The 21,295-nt window shown below is 49.5% G+C and overlaps 2 protein-coding genes across 7 annotated transcripts in view; one reads left to right on the forward strand and one right to left on the reverse strand.

The window, feature by feature from the left end:
• MRPS27 (mitochondrial ribosomal protein S27) overlaps positions 1-5,985 on the forward strand; it is an 88,446-nt gene extending 82,461 nt beyond the window's left edge. Inside the window, exons 9-11 of the mRNA XM_046667943.1 lie at positions 95-237; positions 2,348-2,518; positions 4,851-5,985. Coding sequence (XP_046523899.1) covers positions 95-237; positions 2,348-2,518; positions 4,851-5,090 — 554 coding nt within the window. The 3' untranslated portion in view covers positions 5,091-5,985. The remainder of the gene's footprint in view (positions 1-94; positions 238-2,347; positions 2,519-4,850) is intronic.
• Positions 5,986-13,317: 7,332 nt separating this feature from the next.
• The window catches only part of MAP1B (microtubule associated protein 1B), an 89,294-nt gene continuing 81,316 nt past the window's right edge, over positions 13,318-21,295 (reverse strand). For 2 of the 6 annotated variants that reach the window (XM_046665877.1, XM_046665879.1), the window contains 2 exons: positions 18,982-19,220; positions 13,318-17,754 (listed from right to left, as the gene is read on the reverse strand). In XM_046665877.1, coding sequence (XP_046521833.1) covers positions 17,599-17,754; positions 18,982-19,220 — 395 coding nt within the window. In that variant the 3' untranslated portion in view covers positions 13,318-17,598. The remainder of the gene's footprint in view (positions 17,755-18,981; positions 19,221-21,295) is intronic. The other 4 variants (XR_006889324.1, XR_006889325.1, XR_006889322.1 and 1 more) reach the window with 4 other exon arrangements.

The raw sequence follows: 21,295 nt of genomic DNA on the forward strand, positions 1-21,295 counted from the left end.
GCAGGGTGAATATTCTTTGCGCCTTCAAGTGCTCCGTCTCGGGCACAGTGGGAAGCCGTGGCTGAGCCTTCTTCGTTGTTCCTTCGGCCCACAGGGAAGGTGGAGTTACAGCACGGGCTGCGGGCTGTGTACCACAACATGCCGCTGCTGTGGCAGCCGGGCTACCTCGACAGAGCCCTGCAAGTGATGGAGAAGGTGGCCTCCTGCCCGGAAGGTGAAAAGCTGTGTGGAGACGCGGTATGTCCCTCGCCCGCATTCAGTGGGGTGTGGTCGTCCCCCTCCCCTCTACTTTCTTTGTTTCCTTAGAGTCACGTTCTTATCCAGTTGAAAAGGAGTGAAAAACCACAAACATTCTCAACGTTACTGACAAAAAGCAGCAGAAGATAAGATCCATGTCGATTTCAGAGCTCACTGTCTGGGAGGAAAACTATCCCCCTCCCCCGAGATTCAAACTGAGTTCAATAAAATACTCCCCCCACTACCCCCGCCAATCTCCATGGGAGCTCAGGAGAGGTTAAGAGTTCGTTTTAAATGTTTGGCCTTTCTGTGCCCTCCTGGAGTCCTGGGAGACTCCCTGGCAGCTTTGTCCCTCGTGAAAGCCCCCAAAAGATGAATCTGGGGCCTGGAGGTGGCAGCACCTTCCCTTCCTTCCTTTAGGCCGCTCTGTGGGGAGTGCAGACACTGAGGGGAGGGACCAGGCATGCCTTCCAGGGCTCTGAGGCACCCACTTCTCCTGGGCTGGGAGCCATCCCCCTACCAGCCTCAAGCTCATGGCACTTCATCACCTGGGGCTCTTGACACTACACAGTTACTAGACTGAGCTCGGGCTACGGGACATGTGGCCTCTTACAGCCACATGACAAGACTCTCTCCCCCTCGGGAGCCACAGTGTCCGCTCCTGTCCAAGCAGCTTTTGTAGCAGAGTGAGGCCTGGAAGGACAGTAGCTGGCTCGTCACCAGGCTGTGAGCGCTAACTTGGAGCGGCCTGCTCGTTTGAGCTGGTCTCCAGGACTCACGCCCTGGCTCTCAGGTCAGTCAGGGAGTCACAAGCCTGGTGCCTGTCCCAGCTCCTCACACTAGTGTCTAGAGCATCATTGTGTTCTTTGCCAGACATTCATAACAAAGCACATACATCCTTAAATATATATCCATGTTTTAACCCTGCTGGAGTCAGTGCTGGTGATGGAAGACACAGAATTATACTGAAATCCTTTCCTGGGGAAATGTTCCTCCCACTCTGAGCCAGATTTGCATTCTTTGCATTCTGACTTAATAGGAATGTGATTCTGATGTCAACCAGGACGGATGTGTATCAGGTTTGGGTGTAACGTATTAGTGGAATTAAAAAGCCTTGGAGTATTTTCTGGATTTTTATTCTGGTATGACATGGACAGAGTGATCAGCATCCAGGCAGGTGCTTGTGCTGACCTTGGGGTCCCATCTCTGTGGGTCGAGGGAGGTGTGCCCCAAAGTGAACGTTGTGGGGGAGAGGGGACAAGACAAAAAGAAACCTGTTTTATAATTGACTTACTTCCTAAGCTACAGAAATCCCCGGTTACAGTGACTCTCAGGTGTGCCTTTTGGGTCGTTGTCAGCAGCTTGTGTGGCTTGCGCTGATCCTAAATCAGAGATACCCGATGAGCTAAATTCTCTGCAGGAGGCCCTCGCCCAGATTCCGAGGCTTCACCTGCATTCAGAACGGCCCTTTGTCGGTTGGCGTCTCTAGTGGTTTCTCTTTCCCTTTCTCCCAATCCCAGACTGATTGAGGAGGAAAGACTGGAAGGGGAGGTACTTCAGTGCCCGTCAAACGTGATTCTCGGTTCCTACCTGGTCGACTGGAAGTGCCATCAAAGGCCAGTGCTGATTCACTTCGGCAGACAACCTGAGCTTGCCCATTTGGGCCATTTTTTTTCTTTTTTAAAGATTTTATTTTTTTCTTTTTTCTCCCCAAAGCCCCCTGATACATAGTTGTATATTCTTTGTTGTGGGTCCTTCTAGTTGTGGCATGTGGAACGCCACCTCAGCGTGGTTTGATGAGCAGTGCCATGTCCGCGCCCAGGATTCAAACCAACGAAACACTGGGCCGCCTGCAGCAGAGCGTGCGAACTTAACCACTCAGCCACGGGGCCAGCCCCTGGGCCATTTGTTTTGTGCTGAGTTTCCATGCCATCCCAGACTGTCTCTAATGTAAGATCGTGTAGCTCTTCCTCTGTCATGTAATTTTATAAAAGAACTCTTCTCATGAGTTTAGGCCCCAGCCTTTCCTTCCTCTCCTTGTCCACCTCCCCTCCCAGTGTGTGCTCAGAGCCTCAGGATGTTTAGTCTGTGCCCTCTTTCTGCACCGCAGCTCGATGTGCTGGACGGAGTGCTGAAGGCTGTGACCACTCCAGCCCCCACGTCCTCCGAGGAGCAGCCCCGAGAAGGGGAAGACGGCCAGAGGCCGGCAGAGCTGGTGGAGCAGATGGACGTGGAAGAAAGGCAACAGTCCAGGCTTCCCCAGTACCTGGAACGATTTCAGGTGAGTCGCACAGAATTGAGTCCCTGTCAGCTGTCATTAAATGTGCTTCTCGCCGTGGTGATAGACAGGCAGTCCTTCCACGCATCAGTGTCACACACAAAGGGGGCAGGAAGAACTGACATCAAAAATTACGTTTTTATTGCTTCACACAGGAACTGGTCTTAAAAGAAACAAATGGAATTTTTATGCTTTTTGTGCTTGAGCTGGTGGGTCACAGGTTTGCTCCCTAGGCAGCGTGTCTCACCCGCTCATCCCTGGCGTGTGCTCGTGGCTGGGTGACAGCTTGCCGCCTCCTAGTGAGCACCTGCCTCCAACCCCAGGGGAACGTTGCTGGTCGTGTCTCCATATCACACTAAACATGTGTGATAACCCAGAAACCCGGCAGAAATCACAGAAGCCACATTTGAGTATGAAGCGTGATGAGATAAGACGCAGGCGTCTCGGTCGCTCAGCTCTGCTTATGCACCAGGGCCATAGGAATGCTCTCTTATACTGCACGGACGATGGGAACAAGTTTCCACTGTGCCTTGTAGCTTTCACGGTGCAGCCCAAATGCCGTGGGGGGTCAGTGCAGCGGAGCGTGCTCAGAGCGTAACCCTCAGCCTCTTCCGTGGCTCTGTTCCTCGTCCATTTAGTGCAAAGCGAAGAAAGTGCTGGCTGAAGGAGGGTTCCTTATGTAAAGCAGAAAACCTCTCCATCGTCCCAGCTGAGCTGTTGGTCATTTTGGGACGGAGGGATGTAAACTTCCCAGACTATTACATTTAAATCTTTCCACTGATTATAGTGAACCAGCCATGGGAAACCTGTTTCCCGTGTTGTAGGGAGGATTCTGTCGTCCTTGTAGCAGCTGTTCCTCCCGGTACTTCTGTAAAGTCATTGCTCAGCTCCCCTCTTTGATGATTTAAAAACTGAGAAAGAAAGGCGAACGGATGTTCCCAAGGTACACAGAGAACTGGCAGCTGGGTTAAGAGTTTACCTGCCTGCTCTTTCCTTTTAACTTTGCCTGACTTTGCAGATTTAGAGAAGCTGTGAACAAAAATCTGCCTAGCCCCCTAGATTATTATTCACAGTGTTCGTACTGACCAAGGCTGCCACACCACTGCTAGAAATTACCACCTCCTTCTCTTGTTCCTTATAAATTTAATCTCGGAGAAGAGAAATCTGAGCCTGCGTTAGATTCTCAGCCCTCACTCTTCCACAAGTGCATTTTTTGAAAATCAGAACAAGAGCAGAGACAGACGTTTCCTGAGGGGCAGCTGGGGGCGAGGCAGCCCCACCTTGCCTCGTCCTCCCCGACGAGGTCCTCTGGGTCGTGGGTGCTGCTCTTCCCACCTTACACACCCCCGGGCTGGGCCTGACTTTGGAGTTGAACAAGTTTGCTGGCTCAGGTGAGGCCTTGTCCCAGGCTGTGTCCCTGGCCTCAGGTCACATGGAAGTGACAGGAGAAAAAAGTGATTTTCATTCTGTGTTTCCTATTTTTCCTGTTGCCTGATCTTCATTAGTCTCAGGTAATGTTTGGGACCCGTTTTTATGTGACTGACCCCTCGCACTAGGCCTCTGGCCCCTCCCAGAAGCCCATGGGCCCTGCCCGCCCCCGCCCCCTGTTACATCAGGGCTCACCACTGTGCCATGGATCCTTCTGTTCGAGGACCAGGGGGACGTGTGGTGGAAGCCACAGCTGGGTGTGAGTGGCTCTCTGGGGATCTGCATCTTGAGGCACTCAAGTCGATTAGTGTTTTTAGTACCTCACTTCTCGAGGAGTACAGTCCGACCAGAGCAAGCAGCCCTTCAGAGGGAGCTGTGAGCCATGGAGGCTGACCTGCTGGGAGCCCAGCAGGTAGAGGCCGTCACAGGAGCTGTGCAGCCTGCCTTAGGGAGAGGCCCGTGGAATGGCGTCTGTCTGTCGAAAGGAACGCGAGTCAGGCAGACATCGGTCTGTTATTCTGAAGGAGAGGATGCAGATGGCCTGCTCTGCCTGTCTGTCAGCAGCTCCCGCCGTGTGTCCCTCTCAGGTTCTTTGTTCTTGAGTGGGCTGCCTGGTTGGGTTCAGGTCAGAGGGGAAATGAGGGGTTGTTATACTTGTACCGTCTCTGTGATTTAAAAATGGACTCTCACCTTACAGAGTTCCACTTACTGATTGTGAGTGAAGGGGCAGAAATCGTCTGGCGTGCATCTTAGCAGATCTGCTGGGCTGAGAAAGAGCAGGAGCCAGCGGTGCCTGGGGGAGAGGCGGCGGGCAGGTCCCGGCAGAGCGGGGACTGTGGCGAGCTCATCCTTTTCCTCTGTTCTTCGCCCACTGCCCCCTTCTCTTCTGTTCTTTTGTTTCCAACAGGCCGCCCGTTCTCAGCTCCAGGCTCTGGGCAGAGTTGAGTCAGGAAGCCTTTTGACTCTGACCACTCAGCTCGTCCACGAAGAGCTCCCCACCTATGAAGCAGAGGACATGGCCGCGTATGAGCAGCAGCTGCAGCAGTGGCAACAGGAGCGGGCTCGCCTGGTTCAGAGGGAGCAGGAGCAGAGGGAGAGGGCGAAGCAGGAGCATGAGGCTCGGAGAGCAGCCCAGCTGTCTACCTGACCTGCCCTGCAGGCCCGGCCCGCCCAGGAACGGCGCTGGACCGGCCCAGCCTGGGCTCCTCCAGCCTCTCCTCCTCCTCCTAGAGCGGGCCGCTCTGCTGTAAAAGCCTTGACGTTCTGCATGTTAAGACACTGTGACTGCCCATCCAGGTGCCTGGAAGGGCTGTGGGACTGTGCAAGTGGTCAGACTGAAGCCACCAGCTGAATACCTTAAAGTATTAAGGGCTCTCGAGGCTGATGGTGGACGTCCTGGGCACAGGGGTCGGTGGTGGCCATCGGAAGTTCCTGACCCCGCAGCGTGGTGGTGGGTTGAAGAACTAGGTCTCGAGCACAAGGCTTTTGAACAGTCTCTCTCCCCAGCCGGGGGAGCGCGTGTCCTGAGATCGTGTCCCCCCGGTCCCCTTTCCGGTGCAGGCACTCAGCCCCAACATCCCCTCTCCTGCTGCTGGGTCTCACCCTTCCGGGCCTGAACTGGGGGACATTCAGCACAGGAGTGAACACAAGACCCCCGGCTCTCAAATTTCAGGACCCCACAGTGACTTGTGTAGAAGGTCAGGGCTCGTGAGGAAAGCTGGCCCCACGTCAGAGGCCCCTGGGCTCGGCGTCTCCAGCCCGTCTCACGCTGTCTTGGCTCCTTCATCGTGTGGGTAAAGAGAGCCTTTGTGTGCATGCACACTTCGGGTAGAGGAGTTGGAGACGGCGAGAGTCGGGCTGGGCTGCAGTGTTGGGGAGGCCTGGCGAGTTGTAGCAGCGTCCGGAGTGAGGGCCCCACAGAAGTCTCTCCGAGGGTGGGCAGCTCCTGCCGCTGTGACCTCGCCTGTCAGTACAGCGGGCACTTCTGTTCAGGATTGTGCTCCTCATCGAGAACCTGTGGAAATAAATGTCCTGGGATGGTTTTGGTGTGTTCTTTATCTTTGGGGGGAGGGAGGGACAGACAGGGAATTTCCCCATCACTATCGTTGCTATGATTTGGAGCAGCATCTTCAGGCTGTGGCATTTATAACAACACCGCCGCCACCACCGCTGATGTCTGTTGAGGACTAACTGTGTGCCCGTGGCTCCCACAGCCCCGTGAGGGAGGTGCTGTCGTCTCCTTGCTGAATGCGGATGCGGTGGGCCGGCACTGCCCCACAACCTGCATGCTACCTCCGCACGACCCTGCGCAGGACCCTGTGGACCCGCAGAGCTGGCTCTCACCTCGGTGGAGGGTCAGGACGCAGAGTCACTTCTCACATGCTGGTGTATCAAGGGCAGGGCTTTTTCAGCCACTCCCTTATAGCAAGAAGAAGGTTCAGGATAAGTCAGAAGGTGCATTTTGCTCAGTGAATTAACGGCCGTCATGCTGAAGCATCTGTTCATACTGCAGCTTGTAATTTGCCATCATTTTTCCTCCCCTTCTGTGCCTGTCGCACTTGATCTCCAGCCCTCAGGAAAGAGCTCTGCCTCTTGTGCTGCTGCCCAGCGGGAATCCTCATGCTCGGATGCCCTCCACACTTGGGCCCATCTCCCCGGAACTCTCCCCTTTGGGGGTCTTGCCCCTCCAGCCTACCCCCCTCCACCTCCCTCTTATCCCCTGAGCTGTGGAATGGTCTTTCCCTGTTACCACCTCTGTCCCTCTTCCCTGTGGAGGGAGGCACTGCTCTGGCTACCCCGGCCTCTGGGGCTACCTTAGCTGTAACTGCTTACCTTCCCCCTAGCTGACCTACCTCTCTGCTAGTCGCGGCCGAACCTGCAGCCTCCTGTCACCATTCCAAGGTCTTAGAGCCTGAAGTCCCATTCTCCCAGTCTTCCCTTTCTCTCAACCACCACTCCTGCTCAACCACCTTTTCCCTTTTGCTTCTGCCAGCAGACCCTTAGCGTGCTCCCAGCCCGGGCCCCATGGTTGGCCATCCCACCCATGCTCTCATGAACATCTTTCATTTCCTCTCATTTCCTTTGGCCAGGCCACTTGCCATTCTTGAACCTACATCCTTGGAGCCGCCTGTTATGGGTCGAATTGTGTCCCTCCAAAAGGATACGTTAAAGCCCTAACCCCCAGTGCCTTAGGATCTGACTTTTAGAGAGACAGTCTCTACAGAGGGGATCAAATTAAAATGAGGCCATCAGGGTGGGCCCCAATCTAACATAACTGGTATCCTTATAAAAAGGGGAAATTTGGACACAGAGACAGAAACACACAGAGGAAAGACAATGTGAAGACACACAGGGAGCAGACGACCATGTGACTGGAGTGGTGCATCTACGAGCCAGGGAAGGCTGCAAGCACCCGAAGCTGGAGGAGGCCCAGGGAGATTGCCTCCTAGGGCCCAGGAGGGAGCACGGCCTGCTGACTCTGGGCTTCTGGACTTCAGCCTCCAGGACGCCTCTGTTCTCTGAAGCGCCCGGTTTGGGGACCCTGCTACAGCAGCCCTAGGAAACAAATACAGCAGCATCTGTTTTTCTGTTTGCTTCTGACCTGCTAAGTGCTGTCCCACAAACTCGTCCCGTCAGGCCGATTGCTTCCTCCACAGACTTACAGCTTCCTCTTCAGCTCAGTCCTTTCGTTCTCTCTCCTCGACTCTCATCTTCCCCTCATTGGCTTTTCTACTCTGCTTCAGCCCCAGACCCTCGCCCCCAGAACTATCAGCAGATATTCCTGCCGTAACCGTTCTCTCCATCACTCACTGCTTCCCAGGGTCAGGCGTCTCACTGGTGACTGCTTCCCTGTCTGCTGCCTGTTCCAGAACCAGCAAGCCATCCCTTTCCATCTCGCATCATCTCTCCTGGTTTCTTCTTCCAAGTCCACAGTCTTGTTCAAGGCCTCCTTCCCTTTTAGAAACAAAGAAGCCTTGATCCTGCCATCAGGCAGGCCACTTCCCTGTCACTCTCCTCCCTCGTGTCCTCAAACTTCTTAAAAGGGTGTCTTCACTAACTGGCCACTTGCTCGTTCATTAGACCCTGAGAATTCGGCTTCACTCTGCTGCCGTCAAAGGCAATGATCCTCTTTCCCTCTGAGACGCTCTGCTCCGCTAAGCGCTGCTGACCGCACTTGGACGCTGGTGACCACAGCAGACAGACAGCGTCTGTGCTGGTGCTGCACTGGTGCGCTCACAAGCACCGTGTGGCGTCTGCTGCGTGCACAGCACCATGCGAAGCGCTCCGGAGTTCACGCAGATGAGCAAACTATAGCTCCTACCCTCAACCTGGATCCTAGCGAGGGAAAGGAGGAAGGCACATAGCGCCTGTCGATGCATGGCTGAAGAGTACGGGAGAGGCACCGTGGCCGTGATGCGGATGTTCACAGAGAGCACATGCGCCTAGGGGTGGGAAGGCTTGAGGAAGGGACGCATCTCATCTGTGTTGTGCTCGCTGGCCGTGGGGATCAGATACGAGTGGGAGAGTTGTAGATTTTACAAACAGAGGCCTTGAAAACTAGTTTAAGGAAGTCACTTTCTCACTCTGAACGAGTAGAGGCCAGGGCTGCTGCCGAACATCTCTCAGTGCGCGGACGCCCCCACGACAGTGAACTGTCTGGCACAAAGTGTCAGGAATGCCAAACCTGGCCCCGAGTGCACGAGCCGGGCGCCCACAGGAATTTTTGCCCCAAGGTGACCCAAGAATAGTGTTTGTGCCAACGGCTCATTTACAAATGCCGTTTCTCAGGTAGAGAAACCATTAGCATCAGCTGGTTCTTGTCTGACTGAAAGTGAGTATAAAGTCCGCAGTGATGTGGGGTGGGCCAGTGTTCTTCCTCGAGGAAGTCCACCACGCAAAAGGGTAAATGACGGTTTATGTGACTTTGCTGTCTGGGGATACACCACCCGGACCAGGAGTCTGGAGTTCCAGGATGAAGCTGCTGTGCTGTGAGCTCGCAGGAGTCTGTGGGACCTGACAGCGCTGCGCCCAGTCACCTCGCCGGGCGGCGTGGGTGAGGCGGGGGCCGAGGCTGAAGCGGGTTCAGGACTTTGGCTTTAGTGAATCACAAAAGCAGAAAAAGTGCAACTGTATTTTCGTTAAATGATCATTAATAACCTTCAGAGCTGAACTTTGCAAACTCTAAAAATGATCATTTTTTCTTTTTTTTGGTGAGGAAGATTGTCCCTGAGCTAACATCTGTGCCAGTCTTCCTCTACTCTGTATGTGGGTTGCTGGCACGGCATGGCTGATGAGTGGTGTAGGTCCACACCCAGGATCCGAACCCACAAACCCAGGCCACCAAAGCAGAGTGTGCCAAACAACCACTACACCACAGGGCCAGCCCCGAGAATGATCAATTTTTAAAATCTTACTTTAGAAAATGGGGAAAGAGGCGAGCTTGTCAACATAGTTATGTGAGGAAAATTGCCCTTTTTCTAAGTAACAGCTGCTTAGCTCTGAAGAACCTCCTCCTCGCCCGCTGACTAGCCTTTTTGCTGACATTCGTGTGCCACGAGGGTCTCCTCACCTGCCTGGGGACAAGGACGTCCAAATGAAAGGTGGTAGTGATGTCCCTGAGACTGTGGCCGCTACCGCTGGGGCCTTCATTTAAAACAAAACTGTCACACTAAGGCTGTGTGTTTATCACGTATGAATGTTAGGGATTCCAGATCCCAGCTGGACACGTTCAGAAAACAAAGTTTGTTCTCACAAAAGCACCTGAAAATAAGTTCTGTCATGGGCTTTACCTGCTGGATCAAGGACTACAGGGACGATTCCTGGAGGATTTGTAAAAGGGGCATCACGTCCTCTGACCACCCAGTGGCAGGAGGGTCTCACTTGCTCTTTTGGTTTCCATGATGCTTCATCTCTGCAGAGTTCAAAATTTTAATCCTTGCAGCACCCTCTGAGGCTGATGTGCCCAAGACGGTCTGTGGAGCAGAACAGGGATGCCCGCTAGCAGCGTCCTCCGGTGGCACGTGCGGGCGCTGCTGGGCGTCGGCCTGCTCCAGGCTCTGGCTCACGAGCAATCATGTACCCATCTTGACTACAGAAATTATATTGAACAACTGTTCTTTGTGAATGCCCATTTCTACCTAATTTAATCCTACCTAGTTAAATAAATCCTCTCTAACCCTTACGACCACCCCGCAGGGCAAGGATTACTACCTCATTTTGCAGAAGAGAAAACCCAGACTTCTGTGACTTGCCTAGGGCCACACAATAAGCAGCAAGGACAGTGTTTGAATCCAAGTTTGTCTGATTTCAAACCCACGTTGAGACGACACCACATAACCACTGTGCTAACCTGAGACTAAGTTCATTCATTCATTCATTCATTCATTCAACAAATACTTATTGAGCACCTGCTATGTGTCAGACTGTTTAAAGAGACACTGAGGATACAGCAAGGAACAAAATGGACAAGGATCCCTTCCCTCGTGGCGTTTACGCTCTACAGAAGGAGACAGATAGTGTGTGTGTGTCACATGGTGATGTGTGATGTGGAAACAAAGCAAGGAAGAGGAGAAGGGCACTGGTTAAGTGGTGGGAGTTGCAACCTAAAACAGGGCGCTTAGGGAGGCCTTCCTGATGTCTGAGCAGGGGCCCCTGGGGGTGAGGTTGGGAATCACGGTCACCTGGGAAAGCACAGCGGCAGAGGACACAGTCAGCACCAAGGCCTCAGATGGAAGCGTGCCAGAGTGTCAGCAATGGCGGGGAGGCCAGCGGGGCTAGAGTAGAATTGTGTGGTGGAGAGGAGCAGGAGACGAGGCCAGAGAGACGGGCAGAGGAAGGGATGGACGGTCGAAGAGCCCCTAGCCCATTAGTAAGGACGTTGGCTTTCACTCTGAGCGGAGAACGCATCTAAAGGTTTTGAGCTCTGGGTGGCATGATCTGACCTAACACTTTTAGAGGGTTACTCTGGTCTAGCTGCCACATGGAGAATAAACCAGGAGGGTGAAGACAGACTGGTTAAGAGACTCCTGCAGTGATCCAGGAGAGTGACTGGCCTGGACAGGGGTGGTAGCAGTGACAATGAGGGAAGGGGTTGGCCTGGATACATCTTGAAGGCAGAGCCAGCAGATTTGCTGACAGGCCAAGATTTTTGACCTGAGCTACTGGCATGATGCATCTGCCGTTTGCTGAGATAGAAAAGCCCAGGAAGAGAAGCAATTTGGGAAGACGGGGGATTCGTGTGGGGGCACGTTAAAGTTGATTTGGAATACTTCAAAGATCCCTACTGGACATCCAGACAGAGCTCTTAATAGACAGCTGGAGGTATGAGTCTGGAAATCAGAGAAGAGGTACAGATTGGAGATACAAGTTGTAAAAGCCATCGGTTTACACGTGGCATTTAAATCCATGAGACTGCGTTAAAGTAACATGTGTTTCTGGTTTCAGTGGGGATAGGCTGAGCCACGAACTACAACTGTGCCTGGTTTCCTTGGGGAGATCGCCCCATGAACTGGGCCCGGGGTGTGACCAAAACTCAACTGCAGATATGGCTCCAGGGGTTTCCAAGACGTACAATATCGGATCAAAGAGGAAATGGTAATCTGGGATGATACGAGAGACCAGGAATTCATGAGTCAGGAGTGTGTCGAAAGATCAGTGTAGGGACATTGAAGGACCCAGAATGAGCAATACAGATACAGAGAGAATACGTAGCCGCAGTACCTTAACAGACCTTTGTCGATTTGCCTGTAAGACAAGGAAAGCTACAGAAAAGGACCAGCTGGAAGGGGATTAACTCTTCCCCATATCTGCTGTGCCTCTGTCTGGAAGGATGAGACATAAACACTGGGAGGGGTTCAGGCAGGTGACCGACCATCAGGGCCTCCCTGGGCTGGGAGTCTCCTGGGACAGAACTGTCAGTGCTAAAACCAGGGCAGTCCTGCGCAAACCTGATGACCCTGGATGACCTGGGTTCCCGCCAGAAAGACTTCCTGGACTGAATAGTTTGGCAGTGGAATGGAAAACAGCTTATTTATTTTAGTCTGATAAATGTAATTAGAATCCCAGTGATGATTTCCCACCTGAGTTCTCACACACTTAACCCTTTAATCTCTGGAGGGACTTCAGGATCCGTTCCAGCAAATAGTGACTTCTAATGGGACCCATCCATGAAGCCCCATGGAAGATCAAAAGGAGCGTATGTGACAAAGGGACATCATTATGACTCAGGACAGACAGGGTGCAGTGGCCTTCTGAGGCCAAAGGACCATCCCTGCAGACACACAGGGCCAGGTGCCAGAGGCCTCTATTGGTACCTGTGGGCACGTTTTCTGTGGGCACATGGGGGGAATGGAGGGGCCAGGGCCTCCCTCTCTGCACTCAGCATCTGGGCTACCAACACATGCTGATCCTGAGCCTTCACGTGAGCTGTTGCCTCCACCTAGAATTTGCTTTCTGTCACACACACACACACACACACACACACACTCTCTGGGTCTCGGCTTAGACATCATTTCTGGTGCTTTTCCAATGGTCGTCAACGCTCACCCTTGAATATGGGGAGCCTGTCACCCCAGCCCGTTGGGGCAGCACTGATGTTTTCTTCACCTTTAACTCCCCGCACTATTTCCCTCCATGGGGTAGAGTACAGGCACAGAAATCATTTGATTGACTAAGAGGATTTCCTCCTTTTTACAGGAACTTTGTTATTTATCATCATTTTCCTTAATGCTTTTAGTTCCTGGCGTCAGTCAAATCCTCGGCTACTATGTTAGTTATATGGAGCTTGTTCTGTAACTGAGCAAGAAACCAGGAGGAAGATAAGGTGTTGGATGTTATTACTTAATATGGTGGCCCCAGAAAGTCGGCCTTGGGAGGGACCATCCAGCTTGACCATCTTGTCAAGTCCTCTCATTTCACTGGTGAGAAAAGGGACTCTGGATGGAAAAAGTGACTGAGGTCTCGCAGCCGGTGTGGCAGAGCTGGGATCAAGACCCGGTTTGGGGTTTATATTGTGGTTCACGCAGGAAACCCTCCCAGTTTCCTCTTCCAACTACAGTGGTCTATTTACTTTTTCTTTTTAAGCAATAATTTTAATGGTCTCTTTCTCTCCTCTCCCATTTTCTGTCATTAGGCCCCAGTGTCCTCTAGGGCTTGGTTATAAAAGATAACGAGGTTGCAAGCGTAGAAATAGTAGCAGAACCCTCTCCTCAGTTTGCCAAAAGCCCGGAGCCCACCCTGAAAAGAACACAGTCAGCCCACATGCATGAAGCCGCGCCGCCCCCTCCCTCTGGGGGTGGCAAACCCCAACTCCCCATGAGCCCAACTCAGGGACTGAAAACGAAAGGCAGCCAGCACACACGTTAGCTTTTGCCACTTTTGTATTTTATTGTGGAACTGAGTTTTTTTTCTTTTACATCAAATATCCTCAATGGAAGAGGGGATATTGCACACAAATATCATAAAAGCACTACATATTACTTTCACTGGAAACTAATTTTCTACATTAGATATGACTGGATAGGCTAGAAGTGATGCAGGATTATAAGACGTAATACCATACACAGCTGCAGACTGACACGAACACCATTCAGAACAAGAGAGAGGAGTGGGAGGTGCTGCTCCGCGGGCTCCACCACGTCTTTCCAGGGCCGGGGGAGAGGTGCTGAGTGCTCGGGCAGCGAGCACGCCTCTGGAGCACAGGGTGGTCCCCAAGGGCAGCCGGGTCTCGACGTCTCCTCTCCACGGCTCCTGTTTCGGGGAGCTCCGAACGAGTACAGAGAAGCTATTTATTTTTTCCCTTTTCAGTTTTTGATGCTGCCTTTTAACTTAAAGTCAGATATTTTCTTAGTAGTAAACAGCTTTAATACCAGGTGAGTAACCTAATTGCTTTCCAAAAAATGCTCATCCCGGGGCTGCTTTTGGTGTGTTGTTCAGTTGGTTAAAAGATCAAAGCTTACAGTTCCTTTTGAATGGAAACAGGATCTTTTCTTCTAAATCTGAAGAGCAAAAAAAAGTTATTAATCTAACTCACAATATCATTACTGAGCAAGAACCTCTTGTGACAGGCAACTAAAGAGAATCAAGAAAAGCAATTTCAGAATTGTGGAGCAGCTCCTGAGAGCCAGAATTTGGTAATAAAGGGGAAATGGAAGGTGGTAACATTTCCATTAGCAAATGATTAAATCTTATGACGTGAGTATTGGAAAGCTCCTAAACCCTGTAAGCTACTGGAGACACTCAAAACACTCATATACACTGGGGAAACCATTCACTGATATGCAAGGTTAAGACAAAAAAATTTTTTGAACTCCATGGAAAATGGCATTTGGGGGGTAGTCAGTCATTGTACCCAGTCCACCACGAGACTGAGAAAGCATGCACAGGGGTTGGGTTTTGAGAAAGGGGATAGAATTAGTTAAAATTGAAAATGGAGGATCATCGCTAACATTTAGTCTCTGGAATTTTGTTTAAGAATACTACCAAAAAGGTCATGACCAGGAGTGCTACCTCCATGGAATGCCATCAGTTAAACAGAGTGTAAACTCCTTCCACTCCAAAATTCAATCTATACAACTGGATGAAGTGATCGATATGAACTGAGCTCCTAGAAGTCTGTGTCAATCTCTAGGTCTCACCATAAATGTTCATGGTCCATTGTGATGCTGTGGGCAAACTAATTGTGTACTGATGGAACTAGCAAAATTAGGTTAGTCACACAGGTAGGAAAGGGGTCTGGAAGCACAGGAACAAGCTGTACTGCAAATGTTGGTTTTCCTGGTAGACTCAGGCTCTGTACTCGGCACTGAGAACAGCAGATGGAGAAAGGTGCTGCTCTGTCTCAGTGGAAGAAAGCCGGCTGAGCACTGACAGGTTTGTCTATCTTTCCCATTAAATCCCATAGCAAAAAAGAAAAGAAAAGAAAAAAAAAAAAAAGAGTGGGATAGAATGGTTATATTTGAAGACTGGATATAATTTTCCTAAAACGTTTGTATTTTTTTAAAGCAAAATAATGTACATGTTAAATAAATTTAATTTGGGAAATTGGAAAATAATTCCATCTTCTATCAAAGAAAAATCAGCCAGGGGTCTGGATTTGGCAAGAAGGCTGGAAACCTGTCTCTCTTCCCATGTAGTATGTGGACCAACTTAACAACTAATCATTAAATAACTATGTTGAATATCTTAGGTTGTCTCATAAAATAAATCTGAGGCAGATCAGTTTATACTCACTGAAATCCATTTGTGTCACAATGAGTTTTCCATCGTGTGCTAACTTTTTGTACCCTTAATCAATGTGTTGTTTTTAAGGACTTACTTGAAAGAAATGGGGTAATAAATAAAAGCTGCATTTCTAGAGAAGCCTAAAAGAAAAAATAGAATATTAATTCTTTTAAAAAATTAAACATTTGAAAAATGTAATTCACAGCATTAAGTAGACTACATAGGTCCTCAGTGAAGGGACCCCGAAGAAGCGTTGTTTAAACCCTCATGGTAGTTAGCAGTGCAAAACATACACTTATCAGACAAAAATAAACTAAAACGTTAATTTTGAAATAAATAACTAACATAGAAAATAAAATGAGGTCGTTGTTCACTACTCCGTAGATTTAGAGTCTGCAAGAAATGCAATGTGACAGCACGGCGTGGCTGCCACCGGGAAGAGTGCCCGTCTGAACGCCGGCACACGGATCTGCACTGCACACTCGGCGCGAGTCTAAATCTAATCACGCCCTGGCTGCCCAGGTTCCTCGTTCAGCGGTGACAATGCAGGAAATGATCTCTGAACTCCACATGGGGAACCGGAGGAGGTGGGAACTCATTTGCTTTCAATGTATTATTTCTCTTGTTTTTTTTCCAGAAAAGAAAACCCCAAAGCAAATTCTCGCTAAGGTTCTTTGTCTTGGCTCTTTCACCTCATGGCTGAAGATCTTGCAAGAAGTCTGTAGGACACCCCTGGGTGATGGACTTGCAAAGGCCTGGAAAAGTAGCCTGCCATGCCGTTCGCCCCACTCAAACAGCGCATACTCAGATTTCATGTTATGGGAATCGAGGGGTGGGAGGTGTCACTATTCCTGGTAGTTATGGGCTTTTAATAAATATTATTACTGCAAATGTCAGACTTCAATCTCACCAGAACTTCAAAAAAACAGTATTCTTTTTGTTTTGTCTTACGAAACACTTAAAAAAAAAAGACTGTCACTTGAAAATTTTCTTTGCATTTTCCTGTAAATGAAAACATTTGTTAAAAAGTTCATCTATGAAAATTCTCACATAGCTAAAAAAAAATTCTTCTGTACACTTGTTCCCATAATTATGCTGAAATTAATGGAAGATTTAAAAAAAAAGCCAATGTAAGACACAGGAAGGTAAATTCTGTACACTTGCCGAGAACCTCGTCCACCCTAAGATTCACTGTTTGCCCAGTTCTGATCGTAGACGCCATTTCAGTCTTGAACTTGCAGTAGTGAAGAAGCTGCGAAAGGCTCCGCTGGTTTGGCTGAGGGGCCGCGGGTGCACTGCGGCGGCATTCGACACGCATGACTCAGCATTCGACACCCATGACTCAGCATCCTAGCAAGCGCTGTGCCCATCAGATCAGCTTCTAGCCCCCCACGCACGCACACATGCTCCTTCCACTGGAGTATCTACAATCCTACACGGATGTTTTATAAACTTGCTGTCTCACATTAAAAAATAAGTGCATCAAGTATCTTTGTACATTCAAGTCACTTCCTAAGGCAACTGTCCACTGTGTGTACTCCCAACTGCTTTGGTATTTGCTTGTGAATTGGGGTGGACTTGGGTGTTTCCGCATGCAGGTGAATGGACTCGAGTGGACTACCTGGGTGCGCAAGTGCTGGGAGCATGCCTTAGACCAGTCGACTCGCATGTCTGAAGAGTCTGAGCGTTCTGAATGGGGTTCAAACCACTTGCATGTCCAGTCTATTCACTGTGTTATGTCAGTGTGCAGCCTTCAAACAGAAGGAGCTTAATTAAGGCATGAAAATCTCCCATGCCCTCATAACGAGTTTTGTTCTTTTTGTTTTCTTCCAGCTGACTTGTTTTAGAAAATTAAGATCCTTTTTGAGGACTCAGACTGACACACGTGGAAACCTCTGCCTGTGTAGACCAAAACACACACTGCCTGAGAAAACGCAGACCAGTGGTTGGCTGTTTTCTCCCCCTTACCGCACCCTGCTCTCTCTCTCTGGGTGTCTCACCAGCACTCCACCATTCCATCGCCTTCTCTCGCATTCCTTTTTTTCCTCATTCCCTCTCTCTCTCTCTCTCTCTCCCCCCGCATCTCTTTCTTTGCGTGCGCTCTCTCTCACTCTCTCTCTAAGACAAACGCCTCTACCTAGCAGAAGTCAGCTGGGTTTGCTAGTGCATGGTTTCCAAATGTTCGGCAGAGATGAACTGGGGTAGGTAATTTTGCAGTAACTTGAACCCTATTGTGGGAATACTGTTACTTCCCTTAGCAATCAGCAAAAACTGAGAAATATTAGTGACTTGCATCACCGTGATACAGTATAGCGTTTGGCAGGTAACAGTTCAGTGACTTGTTTAGATGAATTGACTTTTTAGAAAAGGTGGTTTCAAAGTGAAGAATTTCTGGAAACAAAGTTCAGCTCCTGTGGCGTGGCTGGCCGAGGCGTCTACAGCTCAATCTTGCACGCAGGGAAGGACTCGTCCTGCATCACCACCGTGCTGCTGCTCGCCAGGACCATGATGCTGAGGTCCTGCTGCTTCTCGTGGGTCTCCTGGTACCACTCCCGCATCACTTCTGAGTCATGAGTAGGGATCAAAGTCACCTGCAGGGAGATGGAAAATAGCTGTTTAAGGGCAGAGCCAGAAATCAGATGAAAAAATGGAACAACGAGGTATTAATGAGACCATTAGAAGAAGAAGGGAAAAGAAAGAAAAATCTTCTATTTTCCTTAAGAAATACAAAGGACTTTTCAACTTACATTTTCCAGGAACCAGAATAAAGCTGCAAAAAAATTAGTTTTCCTGGGGGAGTTGAAGATTAGAGCCAAAAGCAACTCATGACTAGTCAATTAGTTCATCTATATTCACTGTTGGTTTTTCAATTCTTTAGTGTCAAGAGAAGAAGTACTCAGGTAACGTGGAATTTCTTTTATTTCCTTTAACACAACCAGTCAGCTTGCACTCAAGATCTTGCATATGGAATCCACCGATCTTTAGTTATTACTGCAGCTCAAACCCCTCTAGCTGTGTGTAACTAACATTTCAGCCTGAGAACAAAGACTCGTACCTCCGATTTGTGAGTATGGTTGGGGATGGAGGAGTGGGGAGGAGTGGGGTAGGTGATTGGGTGCTGGCTTGAATAGTAAAAATTCCATCTAGTATTCATTAAGAGGCCGCTGGGTGCTTCTCATTCGATTTCATATGATTAAATAACAAGTAATTCTATTTAACGTTATGCAAACACATTTGACTAGGCGACTATACAGAACCACAAGTAAAATTCTGCTAAGCAAAAATCATAGCTGAAAGAGCGAGTGGTTCGTGGCCGGTGATGATGTGTGGGAGTTGGGGGTGTCCTGTTGGGGCCCGTTTTCAGCATTGCTCCTGGATTTCACACGGACAGCTGATTTTCTAAGTGGCCATATTCCTGGCTTTGGTCAATCGTGAAACACCAAGGAGGAAAGACAAGCCCTTAGCAGCTCTCGCGGGAGATATGACCGCTTTGGTTCATACACATGTACTCTTGGTGTATTAGGGTGAAGGGCAAGTAGTCTTGGGCCCATTTTGCAGATAAATGAATTATGCCTCAGGGTGGTGAAGGGCCTTTTCCTCCAAGTCTGTAATTGCTGGCAGTGCCAAGAATATTCTAGACTATCTTCTACATGTTAAATCCACTCTGTCCCCAGGATGTTTCCTGTGTGACAGACCCCTGGGGCACCTCATGTGGACCCACAATCATAACGTTGCCTCTATTATCATAAACATAATCCTTCCCTCTGCCTCTGGACACAGCTCCACGTGCAGTGCAGACACAGGCCTGGAGCTCTTACCTGCATGTTGCTGCCCCACTGGGCCTTCCCTTCCAACAAGGCATCCAGGACAGCCCGGCTGGGCTCCTCGGCAGCGGGGTCATTCCCACTCACCACGTAGTAGGACGACCTCACTCTCTTGAAAAACTCGACATCAACATTCTTACTGTTGCTGTGGTTGGGAATATAGCACAGGTCCAAGTACACAGGGGGGCCTGGGGGCACAGCAGAGGGCTTGGCCGTCTTGGTGGTCCCTGGTCCTTTGGTAAATAAACAAAAGGAGAGAAAGCCGGGTCACAGGAATGCGAAGAGACCCATTTGTGCTCGTGCACAGGAAGGTCCCTCTAGGACACCCAGAGGAGGGACCCGGCACTTCCCTCTGGCAATCTGAGGAAACAACATGGTGGTTCACCACGTCAACAGGAGAAACGAAGAATGGGATGGTCTCCCTTCGGGGACAACCCATTAGGAAGTAGGAAGAGTTTCAAGGCCCTCCCAAAAGATGGAACTAGATAGTAATACTCTTCCTAAAAGGGCTACTAGTGTGTATCTTAATTTGAAAGGTGATCTAAGAAACAGATTTTAAAAGGCAAAGGAAGCATCTGCATTTGGTAACCATAGTTCAGCAGTCGGTAATCCATGTCAGGACCTCATTTAAGAGCACTTTTGCCCACAGCTGAATACTATACCCTAACATTTGACCTGGTCAACGGCCAGATCTTAACTTCATCTGATTTCCAAGGCCTTCAGCTCCTTAACCTCCTTCATAAACTGATGAAATGCTGATTCTGTGCGAAGGACAGAACTCTAACACGTGGAAGTTTGCGAGTTATATTTCTTCTCATTAAAAATCTCTGCCGCTTTCCCTTACACACAACATCCCTCCCATCCACACCAAAGGAGCAAAGGAGGGCTTCTCACAGAAGCACGACGGGAGCTGCCAGAAGTCGACCCAGGCTGGTCTTAAAAGTCAATCAACGGTGCAGTTTTGTCTTTTTAGAAACCTACTGGAAAAGCATCTTCCAAGTAAATTTAGACCAACTCATCTTCGTTACCTTGCCTTAAAATTCTCTCTTTAAATGACAAAAAATGTTTTAAAAAAATCAATCGTGTGGGCTAGTGTATACTTGGCAAGTTTCGTAGCCAATTTCAGTTGGTTTTCATCTGTTTGGATGGTTTCATTTTTCTCCTAAGTGCAGGTCAGTCGTCAGCTCTTTCAGACCAAGGGGTTAATTATCTGGTGGGTTTCCATTAATTCTAAGCGTGAACAAATTCAGTTTGTCTTCCACATGTGTGTAAAAAGAGGAAATCTGAGAATTGTCTTGAAATTGATGCTCCATGTTACTTAAAGTAAAAATTTGCAGCTGTAACTAATACTTCCTAAAATGTACTGAATTTGAAAGTCCCAAAGGTTCATTTATCAGATTTACCCTAATAAATCAAGGAAATTTTACTTATTTTTTGCTTTACACATTTGGGCCAATTTATGTTAGTTTGTAACAACATAACCTGAACAAGTATGTAAAGCGAATAAAATGTGTTAATGCGAGTCCCTCTGACTGGTCTGAAGCAACAAGATGAGGCTGGGCCGTCAAAAACCCAGATGACTGCTGAGAGCCTGACAAATCTGGGAATCAGGACCGAAATGGGACTGCTCAGCAGTCAGGGACGTCTGCTCCTGCCAAGCGGACTTTCCATCTGAACCCGGGTTCTGTGTCTCTCAGTGAGGCTGGGGCGGGAGGGGGTCGGGAGAGCCTCCCATGTGCCGGGTACCCACTGGTCAACTGAAATGATGCTCTTCGGTGGCAGAAAAGCATAGCACTGCCTCTCATGGGGACGCATCTCCAGTCTGATGACTTTTTTTTTTTAATTAAAAACTTTACAATTTTTAACTTTAAAATGTTATAACTATTTAAAAAGAATTTTATAAAAGAAACAGAACCTCAATCTTGGGCCTACACTGGTCATCCCAGGCTTGACTTGGAACTCGGGTTCTCCCTAGGCCTTTGGGAGCTGGCCTGGGTCACCTCAGCTTGATTCTGGGGCCAGTGTGGCTAAAGCCAGCACTGCACAGTCTTCCAGAGGAGAATGAAACACAGCCCTTGGTTCTGAAGACTTAGAACGAGGCCGTGGCTGCCGGGCTGCGGAATGGAACAGACCCAGGAGCGGCATCTGGTGCATCAGAGCTGTCTGGGCTGTAGGCTGAGCTATCCCCAAGCCCAAGGGCCACGTCGGGCTGAGATCCGTAACTTCTAGCAGAAAAGAATAGTAAAGGGGACGGACAGCAGCGAGTTGCGTCCTCTCACCTCCCTGGCACAAGGTCAGTGGAAGTTGA

This window comes from Equus quagga, chromosome 7 (assembly GCF_021613505.1).
Source record: "Equus quagga isolate Etosha38 chromosome 7, UCLA_HA_Equagga_1.0, whole genome shotgun sequence".
Classification (NCBI taxonomy): domain Eukaryota; kingdom Metazoa; phylum Chordata; class Mammalia; order Perissodactyla; family Equidae; genus Equus; species Equus quagga.